We start from the raw sequence: 12,191 nt of genomic DNA, 5'->3' as shown, positions 1-12,191 counted from the left end.
TTTACTACTTAATATTTGAAATTTTTTATTATTTTCTTTTTAAGTATTTTTTTTTAAAATTTTTAATCATTAAAAAAAATTCAAAAAAAATATAATTTTACTAATAATTACTTCTTTAAATATTAAATAAAATTAAAAATTAAAAAAAAAATCAAATACAAAGAGAGTAAAAAATAGATAACAGAAAGATAATAACCTAATCATTATCCTTCCAAGTATTGCCAAATTTGACAAAAAAAAAAAATCCGTCCACAAGGGTCAAGGATAGAAATGCATATGTAGTTTGGATCTACTCTTGTTATAACTGAACATATAGGTTCTCTTCATTAAACATGTATATCATTAGAAGACATAAGGGGCATGTATTCCAAACAAAAAGAAGACGAACCTAATGCCATGTGCGATGCCACTGCTTTTCTATTTGGGCTTCTAAAGTTCCATTAACATGTCCCTTAAATCAACATGTCCCATCATTTAAGGTGGTTCCTGCTGCTGCTGCATGATCTCTAACTCAACTCAGCTGTACCTTTTTGACAACACAATATTCCGCTCCATTATCAACGCCTTCTAATACTCAATCCACAGCATCATTCCATCAACCAAAAACCATAAAGTAAATGGATGATATTCCACATCGATTTCATTAGGGTGTTGATTCTACATTATTTACAACAAAATTTGATGATATATTACCTACATGCACTTACGGATCAAGGGCTGCATTTTATGGTGGTAGCACCAGACGGCCACTTTGAAGTAAAGAGTGTGGAAAGGGGGCCCGACAATTGCTAATATGTGATTTTAACCGAGGTATGTTGGGGTGCGCACTTCTGCATCGATGACAACGCAATTCTGTAGATAACAGGCTTTCATCATCTCTTAATGTTGCTTTACCATGATTGCTGACGTCCTTAATTACATCCACTGAATCGTAAAAGAAAGCAGTATTAAATGAGTTCCAGTGCTTCTTATTCTTCAAATGTTTTGAATCAAAATCTTGGCTAATAACATGCAGGTGCAGTTGTCGCATTGATGGGGCCTGCAAAGAGAGGAGAAAGAGTCAGAAATGCCTTTCCAGAAATTCAAATTTTAAATTTCTACCATATATCTCTTGTAGTTAATCAGACTGAAATTTGAGCAGAAAACTAGAAATTGGCGGATGAACATAGAAACGCATAAAAATTGCAACTAAAGACTATGGCATATTGGATCATTCTTTCATATGTTCCAAGGTCAGTTCAAAACATAACTGAAAATAATTTTAAATACTTCACTTGTATTTGAATCACAATATTATATTATTTTTCAGAACCCAAAGACATGTTTGTCTATTCCTCTTCTCCTCATTTTTTTTTTCTCTTTTTTGTCTCGTATCATTCTGTATTCTTCCAGTCATTTGATTTTGCACAAAACCAAACCCAGCTACCTGAGGCCAAAATTTGGCCTCCAAGCGGTATTGTCATCGACTTTAATGAGTATCCTTTCCACCAAGTTTTGTCTACGGGCTTAAGGCATAGACTTTATAAGGTAAAATAGTTTCTTATTCCTACTTTTGGTAAGGGTCGAACATGAAAACTATCCTGAACTCACTGCTACAGCACCTAAGCCAAGGCTGTAGGCATAGAAAGGAGCATAAAAGATGAAAAGTACATCAAATACATTAAAGCAGAGACAGTAAGTACCGAGTGATATCCAAGGCGAAAAATCAACGATGCATCTTCTTGCAAGAACTTCTCAACCCAACGCATACCCACATCATGCATTGTCCTTAACAAATTCAGGTGTTCTTTACGTACAGCTGTGAGGCAATCAAGACCTTCAGATCGAGTCAACACCAAAAGATGCCTTCTCGCCTGCAAAAGAATGAATATTTCACTCCCGATACATGGAACCTAAGCATAAGAAGGGGGGTGGAGGGTTAATGGTCTAAATTTACCTTGGGATAAAGATCATGCAATATTACAACATCATCCAAAATCTCCAGCACAACATCCTTGTGTTTCTCAGGATGCATGGCAATATGGTAGAGAGCTTGAGCCCAGGATCCCCACACCTTGGTCGTGCTTGCATCAATCTTGTCATTGTTTGTGTGTTCCTTCTCAGTTCTAAAATCATGGATATTGGCTTCAGCTTCATACAGAGATCCTTTGTACTTTTTGCTTTTATCGTAGTAATTGACATCCTCTCTCTTACTCTTTTGATCGTTATTGGGAGAATGCTTCATATTGACACCCTCATTGTGTTCTTGTAGCCCTAGAGGGTTTGTCACAAGGTTAACATTTTTTCCCTTAGCCAACTTTGCTTGGGTCCTAACTATGGATGCAAAATCTTCAAATAATGAAGTGTAGGCCTCACTGAGAACTTTGCAGCCTGTAATATAGTCATTGTTCAGACAATTTGGTCTTTGTGGGTTCATATTTGGTCCAAGAACATGTATGACATGGGTAATCCCTTCCCTACTAAACAAGGGAGAAGTTGAAGGAAGAGGAACAGCCACAGACTTCCCCGGTTGAAGAGATTTAGCTTGTTCTTTGGTAGCAACCTCAAGGGCTGGGCCAGCAGCATTGAAGATTGAAGCATTCACACCTCCACCTCCAGGCTTCAGCCGCCTGAAAAGGATAACTACTCATTTGATCTTCTTGGCATGCAAACTAAATTTTAATCATGGGAGTATTCCATTATGTTTATTTTTATTAGCAGCATATCGGTCAAGTAAAGCATATATCTATCTTACATTATATTTGAGGGGGCAAGCATGCAATGACAACTCAGCATATTGTAATGAAAGCAAACTGGTTGGACTTCAAGGACTTGCTATAAGATTCCATAGTAATCAGAGCAGCATTATCCCCAGGATACTAAAAACAAGGAATGACTAAAGCTTTTGGGCAATATGTAGCAACAATGTTAAAGGTCATGATCAAATTCAAACAATGCCTTTTTGAAGATCAATAACAATCTCTGGAGTTTGCCTTATATGGTTCAGATACCCAAGAGAGCTCAGGGATTCCAAAAGGTTGAAATCAGGTTTTTAACCGAGTTTTCTTGTTTGTACACACACACACACACACACTCTCTCTCTCTCTCTCTCTCACACGCAGATACAGACACAGACACAGGCACCAACTGTTAGAGTCATTGATGAAAAATTTAAATTAAATTTTTGAATAAAGAGTAAATATAAGGATATGACACAGACTTACCAGTTTGCGGCATTAGCTATTACATTGTAGTGCAAACCTCTTTCTGAACAAAGTCGTGTAATGTCTCCTACAAATGTGAAGAACTTACTGGAGTCAATGTTTTTTTCAGTAGCTTTTGCCTTGACCAAAGACAAAATCTTTGATCTATGAGACAAGTCCACCAACACAAGCCTAACATTCCCAAGCTTATTCACGAATTCCTCAACTTTCTTAATGATAATATCAGAGGCCTTCTCGAGGTCAAATTGGAAATCTGATGTCGAAATAGATGGAAATGCGAGAGTGGGAGCATCATCATTCAAAATATGACTGCCAGCAGAGCAAACTGCCAGGTCTTCACATTCCTTTAAGTCCTTAGCAGTATTTACTGGAAATGAAGAAACATTTTCCACTCTTTTATATCCAGGGTTCTTTTCCTGAAAAACTTGAGGAGAAAAAGAACTCTGAATCCTGCTTGCATCAGAAATTGTATTAGCGGCAGGAACCTCCGCTTTCTTTAAGAACTTCATTATACCAAGTTGAATTTTGGCATCTGGGTTCTTCTGACCAAAGTATCCATTTGGAAGGGTGTCCATAGGACCAAGTGCACTGTATGTGTTAAGACAAGCTTGAACATCACTCTCATTCAGGCAAAGTGTGATCCGAGTGAACCCCTCACTTAGTTTGGGCAATTCTTTCTTTTGTAGCATTCTATTCACCACCGCAGCAGCTTTTCCACCTTGTAAGTTTCCTTCATGCCCGGTCCGTTTAATAGATCGGGATATACATAGCTTAGCAGGAAGATCAAGTACAACAGCATGCACATCTACGTTGGGACCACCGAGCTTCACAAATTCCAACCGCTGTTCTCTGTCTAGATTGCATCGGTCAATAAATACACTTTTTCCATCCTTAAGTGCACTAGCTGCACTTTTTAGGCACTGGGCTTTTGTTCCGGATTTACCATTCCCAATGGTATCCTGCAATGCAAATTCAAAACGAACTAACTAACAGGGAGAAAAAAAAGGAAAGATTTTAAACACTTTTTCTGCGACTGAGCATAGATATATAATAAAAAATCACCAAAGCAGCAAGGAGCAATTGACTTGAAATAAAATTTGTAATGCTGCACCAGTTATTAGCCATTTGTTCTTCACTGATGATAGTTTATTGTTTTGCAAAGCCACTGTGGCTGATTTTGTTTTTTTGATACAAGGGGGTGGGGGGTTTCGAACCCATGTTTTCTATTTGGAGAACCGGGTCATATGCCATCAGGCCATCAGATTCTTGGCTGAAAATGAAGCTATTATGAGGTTGTTACAGATTTATGAAGGGGCTTCTGGGAAGCAATTAAATTTGGAAAAAACTGAACTATTTTTTTTTGATAAGTAATAAATTATTTCATTGATAAAGAAAATAGGCATAGCCCAGGTACACTAGAAGTATACATGTGAATACACCTATTTAAGAACTAAAAACACTTACAAGGAAATCATGGAAGCTGAGGCCATTCAAATCTAAAGCAATGGCCCACAAAAACAAAATCTTCCAGAAAAAATTCCTAAACTCTTCCATGTAGCGCTCATGATCCTCAAAAAGCCTCTCGTTTCTTTCACACCAAATACACCAAAATATACAAATGAGAGTCATCTTCCACACAACCTTGATCTGTGGTGTTCCAGTGATCCCTCTCCAGCTTGCTAACAGTTCCACCACCCTACCCGGCATTACCCAAGCTATTCCCATTTTGCTAAAGAAATAAATCCAAATATCTCAAGTAAAACTGAACTATTGCTAAGCAGAAATGTGGATTTCGAAGAAGTTGAAGCTATTAAGGATCTATGGCATGTGGTCTCTATTCAAGCACACGATCATTATTTGGGATTGCCATCTTTTGTGGGGCGCTCCTAAACAGAAACTTTTCAAGACTTGAAGTATCGTATTTGGAACAAACTACAAGGGTGGAAATAAAAATTGTTATCGCAAGCAAGTAGTGAGATATTGATTAAAGCTGTGGCCCAAGCTCTTCCTACATTTACTATGAGTTGTTTCAAACTGCCCAAAGTGTTGTAAAAAATTGGAACAAGTGTTTGCTCACTTTCGGTGGGGTCAAAGAGGATTTGAACGTAAAATGCATTGGATTAGTGGAGTAAATTGTGTGTTTCTAAACTGCATGATGGTATGGGATTTCGAGATTTGGAACTATTCAATCATGCATTTCTTGCAAAACAAGGATGGAGAATCATGACTAATCCAGATTCATTGGTGGCAAAGGTGCTGAAAGCAAGGTACTTCCCACATACCTCTTTTTTACAGTTAGATATTCATGCTAATTCCGCTTATGTATGGAGGAGTTTATGTACAGCCAAGAATATTTTAAAAAAATGGTGTTATTGGAGAATTGGGAGTGGTGAGAGCATCAATGTGTGGCCTGATAGATGGATTTCAGAAAGGGTAGATGCTCTTGGGGTTCCATGTTCTAATTTGTTACCTCCAAATGCTTCTGAAAATTTGTTATTTAATGCACAAACTAGGCAGTGGCATTTTGTTTTTAAAATTTTATTTCTATGTTATTTGGAAAATTATCGAGATTTAATTTTATATATAGTTATGCTTTATGATTTTGTAATATTTTTTCATTTTACATAAACATCTCGTGCGGTTGGAAAAATTGCTGGTTCCGCCACTGTATGTGGCTAGCTTTAATTTTATCAAGAAATCTAGAGAAGTGTTGAGAAAAGAAAGGATTTTGTCGTGGAAATCTCCACCAGTTGGTTGTGTTAAGTTGAATTTCGATGGGGCTCTCTTTAGGGAGATTGGAGCTGCTGGAGTGGATACAATTCTTAGGGATGATAAAGGGGATGTTTGGTTTGCTTCAAGTAGGAAGGAAGTTGAGAATTTTTCAGTGGATGATATTGAGGCCTTAGCAACATTAAGAGGTCTACAGATGATTCTACACATGGGGTATACAAGGTTACAATTCGAAGGGGATTCTTTGATGGTTGTTGCAGCTATAAATTCTCAAGATACATCTCAGGGGCCTTTGATCATGGAGATTCAGCATATTTGACACTGTTTTCAGATGTTTGATGTCATTCATGTGTGAAGACAAGGTAATGAGGCAGCACACCTACTAGCTCAACAAGCCAAATGGATTGAAGATACGCAGCAATGGTGGCACTCTTATCCGGATTTTATCTCTAATAGGGTGCTCATAGACTCTGATTTGTTGTAACCATTAGTTGATTATGTAGTTTTGGGACGGAGTATGTACTTTTTTATGTTCTTTTGATCTATGAATGAATCCAGTTTATCAAAAAAAAAAAAAAAAAAAACACGTAAAAGCCGCATAGTGGTAAAGTAATTGTGATATTCCATTAATCTGGCGGCACCGTTGGTTATCGCTTCTCACGATGGTGTTCTGCATTTTGCGAAATTCAAGCAAGCGAGCAACTAGAAAACAAGTTAAGCATTTCATCAAACATGTGACACACATAGTATCGAAAGAAACCTGGCAAATGCGAACCCACGGTCGCGTAGAGGAGGGCATGACTTGATCACAAAAGGTGGACTTGCCGCTACCTGGGGCACCCACCAATATCACCACAACAGACTTCACATTTATTTCTTCGCCTTTGCACATATACAATTTATATCAATTAACCCATACGAGTTCAACGAATAACAAAAAAAAGTTGCTCTCACGGGTATTACCTTTGGCTTTAGCAGCGTTTTCAATGTCCATTTCCACTTTGCCGAATTTCGATCTGCCTTCCCGACCTCCGAGAGTCCGCAGGTTTTAGGTTAAAGGCTTCTGTTAATACGTTCCTGAGCTTCCTCAGTTTGCTGGCCGGTTGCCCAAGAAAAATAACAAAGATTTAAAAAATAAAAAAACATTATAAAGAAGAGAGAAAAGATAGTAAATTTGTGAATAATAATGAAATTATTTGTGAATAGTAATAAAATAATTTAAGTTAAGATGTTTTATTAGGTTTAGGAAAAGAAGAGAGAAAAATTTGAATAAAAATATTATAAAGTTAAAATATTGTTAGAATATACTTTTTTTAATTGTTTTAGAATTTAAAAAAGTTGTATAATTTTTTGTGTTTTGTTTAGAAGTTTGAAAAAGTTGTAATGGTTAGATGAAAAAATTGAAGACGTGAAATTGAAAAATGTTTGTATTTAATAATGTTTAACAAAGAAATTATGACGAATTTTTAGATGAGATGGTTTAGGTTTCGAAACAAGCCCTACAAAAATATCTCATGAACGATAGAATAAGGTTTATTTTGCATCATATCTAAAGAATTCCATAGCTCAGGTTGAAAAAAAAATGTCACTCCTTCATTTTTAAACTGTTTTGCAATGCTTTTCTATTCATGAGGATCCTTTCATTGTGAATCGAGCATGTTCCTACTAGTATAAACACGATAAACGAATAAGTTTTTATGAAGTTACAATTTTTTTTTACTTTCTTCTTCTTCTTCGAAAGGAAATAACATCTCTTATCGATAAAGCCTTCATCAAATGATGGACAGAATACATGAAGGGTAATCTTCCATATCAACCACATCCTCCACTAGATCTAGGGAGCTCTTGGCTAACATGTGAGTAGCACTGTGAGAGGTGTTGTTTAACATCGGAAATGCTCATCCCTGCACTATGCCATGATATAGAACCTTGTGTGATCTGCTTAACAACTTGGAAGGCATCTTTTCCAAAATGAACTTTCTCAAACGAAGCTCAAAAGCAAAAATGGCTGCATGTAAAGCTCCCAGAGCTTTTGCCAAGAATGGTTCAGGGAAACCTTCTCTCTACATCCTTTTTGTAGCTAGACATTCCCCTCTTGGTCTCTAGTTGTAATTCCAATACCATTTTTTCCCATAGACTTATTAATAGCTGCATCCCAATTCACTTTATAGAAACCTTCAGAAGGGGGCTCCCACTTACAGATCCACTACAAGAAATTAGGCATTTTTCAACGCTCAAAATCGTCGCAAATATCCCTATTAATCGTTGCATTTAAGCATTTTCGGCGATTTTTAATTCATTGCATTTTCGACGAAATTAAAGTGTCTGTTTTGATCAATTCCAGCGATAGGCAAAAATCGTCGCAAAAAACTATTATTTTCAGCGATTTTCGTGCGTCGCAACTGTCCCAAAAATCGACACAAATGGCCATTCCGTTTACTATTAAATCGTTGGGAAAAATCAATTATGGCGATATATATCGTCGCAAAAGACTGGTTATTTTTTCCAACGATTAAAATTATCGTCGCTATTATGTATTCCCAACAATTATTATCGCTGCAAATAGATTATTTGCGGTGACTTTTAGTAGCCGCAAATAAGTTAAGTTGACAAAAAAGTATTTCCAGCGACATTCGCCGAAAATGGTGTTCCAAAAAAGGAAAAAAAATGCACAAAACAGAGATGAACTATACCCAAGCTATAATTAATTCACCTAAATAGTGCAACAATCCCTCACAGTAACTGTTGTTTTAATACTACATATAGACACACACAGATATATATATATATATATATCAATAAAATGAGAGATTTTGCTGGAAAATGATAAAAGCTCACTACCTATATGTTCTTGCTCAAAAATGTAATTGCACAAGTGGGAAGCACATAATCAGACTTACAAATGATCTAAAAATCAATAACAAGTGTCACCATGGACATAAAATTGCTCTGAATTTGATGACTTATCTACTCTGATGAGCATGCATCTAGGATCCACATCAAAACAACTATGTACAATCATCTTTAGTTCATTTCAATTTAATAAAGGACATTCATTCATTCATCCAAATTTTTGAAGATCAACATGATCATTATGTTCCAGTCGACACTACTTTCAATTCAATGGAATGGGGAATGTTTTGAGAGTCTGCCACAGAAGGGCGTCAAGGTGAGTTGTCAGATTCATCTGATTCTTCAAGTCTTATAATTTTGCCTTTTTTATGGTTTATTTTGACATGATTGTCACCCCTATCAATCTCTCTCCTGGTTCTTTTGTTTGTCAAAACATTGACCAGCAGAAATGACAAGATGCTTAGACAAATCACATGCCACGTCAAAAGAAAATTAAAGATATAATTGTTTTATAAATAAAATTAAAGATATAAATTTACAGATTTAAAATAAGTATAAAAACACCCCACTCTTTGCTGAACACCTTATCCTCTTATATGTTTCGTTATCTACTCATTTTGATTGGTAAGTCACTCACAAGTCACACCTGGTGGTTTCTGAAACTATGACTACATATATCTATTCTTAAAAGGGGAAGAAGGTGCTTACAATCTTGTCATCTAATAGTTTGATCTTTGTTCTAAAGTCTGATTTTCATTTTCTTTCTTTTACATCAATGCATGTTAGATTGATGCACACCAAAAAGAGCTCTGTGACCACTACAAACAGACAGGAATAGAAACGAGACCAACCTGAGGATTCATGACATGTAAGTAACTTCTTCATGAAAGTTTACACAAGATATATGAGCTATATATAGAACACGTGTTGGGTGCAGCTTTTTCAATGGCCATCTTAAACTTTGAGATGGAAGTATCCCTTAAATTCTCAATGGGGGAGTAAGACTAATATTGTTCATGAGTTTAAAGGGATAGAAGAGGGAATAGAACTATGTGCACAAAAGCAAACATACCCAATGGCCAGCATCTTCAAGGACATGCATTTCAACTCCACCTCCCTCATCAGCAGCAAGTTCCTTAGCACCATGAATTCTCTGGAGATCTTCAAGAGCCCACCTGTGTAAGCTTCTTTCAGCTTTCAAAAAATTAATGTGCACACCTCGAGCCACCTCTTCAACAATTTTCCTACAATCAATCAAAGATTAAAAAAAAAAGGCTCATTGAGGCTCAAAATTTAAATATTTTCCAAAGGGTGAAATAACGTTGTCTTCTGCCTTTACCGCTTTAAATTTAAAGATCTTAGAAATAAAATAATTCAGAGGTCCAAAGTGGTGTGTATATTGACTCATCAAATTGGAACCAATTGTTATATTTGTGGAAAAGCACCAAGCCATTAATGAGACTGATTTGCAACAACTAAATCAAACCAGAAACATAGTAATAATAGATGACAGTTTTTTTTTCACCTCAAACTTGAACTAGTTTAAGTTGTTTCTTTAACCTTGGAGCTTCCTCCTTTTTCTATAGACTTCACTATAGTTTTCGTGGTTCCTATGAAGGTTTTTCTATTGTCACATATTGAGATTTTAAGGTCATTTGGTATTCCTAATAGTAAGAAAACAGAAAGATCTACACAACTCAGTGTTACAATCTATTGTGAATTCTCTTACTGTTTGCTTATGGTCTCCTCAAAACTTCTTCATTTCTTCTTACATAAGACTCCACCATTGAATCCCCTCATATGCTCATGATTAAAGTTGGTCAGTAGCTAGATAATTGAGCCCAAACAAAAGCAAAGCAGAAAATAAATGTCGCCTGCAGTAGAGGAAATAATTCAGCAATAAAACAGTTTTTAGTATTCTCTGTTCTCTTAACATTTCAACCTCTTATTTTTCATTTCTCTACCTTTATTCCATCCCTCCATCTCAACCTCAAGAGGTGACATGAGAAGTACCAAGTGAACTCAAATTTCAACCAAAACCAGCTCTAAGCAACCAAAAACAGAATCCACCAAAAATATTATACACATCCAAATTGTATGTTCTTGCTCAAAAAGCAATTGCACAAGTGGGAAGCACAAAACCAAACTTACAAATGATCTAAAAACTAACAAGTGTCACCAAGCAAGTAAAATATCTGAGTTGTAAAAAATGATATGTAAGAAACCAAGCCAAATAACAAATAATTCATCAATGAGGGGCCCTATTTTGCCAGCTTTAGCAGGTCTAAGGTTTGAAATATACTTCCTGAAACAATGGATATAAATGTCTAAGGTCATGAATAAAAGCATGGAAAATAATGCACACACATTTGTAAAGCATAAACAAGGTTTTAATCTACCAAAGGAACCCAATGATAAAGCTCATTCAACTCAATGATAAAGGATTAATAGAGAATAGCAAAAAGTTGCACTAAAAATGGTGAATTTGAAAAAGGTTCACCAGTTAATCATCTCTCAGAATTCTGTAGACAATAATTTCCTCTGTACCGATGGCCATCTGAGTTAACTACTTGTGGAACTCATAAACATAAAACTGGTACACTAGACTTATCAATGTCATAAAAACTATCCAAGTTCCACAGCAAACAATCCCATTTACCGAACATAAAAAAATATTGAAGCCAATCAAATATGGAAAGCTCACAAATGAGTTTTAAGATTCAAAGAAAATCTTAAAACACAAAGGACAAGCTTAAGAGACCATCTGAATCAGAGCAACCTAAGAACTAATAAGAATTTCTTCTTGGATACATAGGCCATAGCTAAAACAAAAAATCAAGAATTAGAAAAAGAAGAACCCATGCTAGAAATCGTATTACAGTGAAACAAATGCTCCGCAAGAGTATCATTAGGCATGTACTCAGCAATCAGCAGCTTCTCATCTACATCACAGCAATACTCAATCAAATTGGCCAGCCTCAAATGCCTCATCTGCCCTACTCCCCGCGCCCCCTCCTCATTTGGTGGCAATGGGTTGTAAACAGAGCAAGGGAGAGAGGGAGGGCCTTGGGCTGCTGGGCTAGGTGTAGAGGAGAAGGGACTCCGACGAAGGACTGGCAACGGCGTCGATGTATGGGTGGTGGCGAACGGCGGCCCCAGCAATGACGATATAGAGAAATCCGAGAGAGAGAGAGAGAGAGAGAGAGAGAGAGAGAGAGAGAGAGAGAGATTGGCGTGGGGGCTAGGGGAGAAGGAGGGGGTGGCCGTCGAGGTGAGGTCACGGTGGCATGCTGGGGCCGTTGGTGACGGGCTGTGTGCGGGCGGAGGCTTAAGGGAGGAGAGGGACTGTGGAGAGAAAGGGGGAAGGGGGAGAGACGGCTGGATGGAACAAAATGAGGGGAAAAC

The 12,191-nt window shown here is 36.9% G+C and overlaps 1 protein-coding gene across 2 annotated transcripts; it reads right to left on the bottom strand.

The window, feature by feature from the left end:
• Positions 1-609: 609 nt before the first annotated feature.
• LOC108995190 (transcription factor bHLH140) lies at positions 610-7,069 on the bottom strand. Of its 2 annotated transcripts, none has more exons than XM_018970700.2 (6): positions 6,897-7,069; positions 6,694-6,815; positions 3,204-4,162; positions 1,937-2,609; positions 1,683-1,853; positions 610-1,039 (listed from the first exon to the last, which is right to left on the bottom strand). In XM_018970700.2, exons 1-6 carry the CDS (start codon positions 6,925-6,927, stop codon positions 725-727), a joined length of 2,271 nt encoding a protein of 756 aa, XP_018826245.1. In that variant the 5' UTR covers positions 6,928-7,069; the 3' UTR covers positions 610-724. The 2 variants fall into 2 exon arrangements, with proteins under 2 accessions (XP_018826245.1, XP_035545444.1); XM_035689551.1 differs by having other exon boundaries at positions 6,694-6,764; positions 6,897-7,030.
• Positions 7,070-12,191: the final 5,122 nt, after the last annotated feature.

The sequence above is a fragment of the Juglans regia genome, chromosome 4 (genome assembly GCF_001411555.2).
Source record: "Juglans regia cultivar Chandler chromosome 4, Walnut 2.0, whole genome shotgun sequence".
NCBI classification, from domain to species: domain Eukaryota; kingdom Viridiplantae; phylum Streptophyta; class Magnoliopsida; order Fagales; family Juglandaceae; genus Juglans; species Juglans regia.
The sequence above is the reverse complement of the archived record's forward strand: the minus strand, read 5'-3'. Positions and strand labels throughout refer to the sequence as shown.

Excerpts from the sequence above, each read along its gene's own strand:
- LOC108995190 (XM_018970700.2), bottom strand. The coding sequence starts at position 6,927 with ATGGACATTGAAAACGCTGCTAAAGCCAAAG. Across the intron at positions 6,816-6,896 it reads AAACGCTGCTAAAGCCAAAG|GCGAAGAAATAAATGTGAAG; the intron begins GTAATACCCGTG and ends ATATGTGCAAAG. Across the intron at positions 1,040-1,682 it reads TTCGCCTTGGATATCACTCG|GCCCCATCAATGCGACAACT; the intron begins GTACTTACTGTC and ends CTCTCTTTGCAG.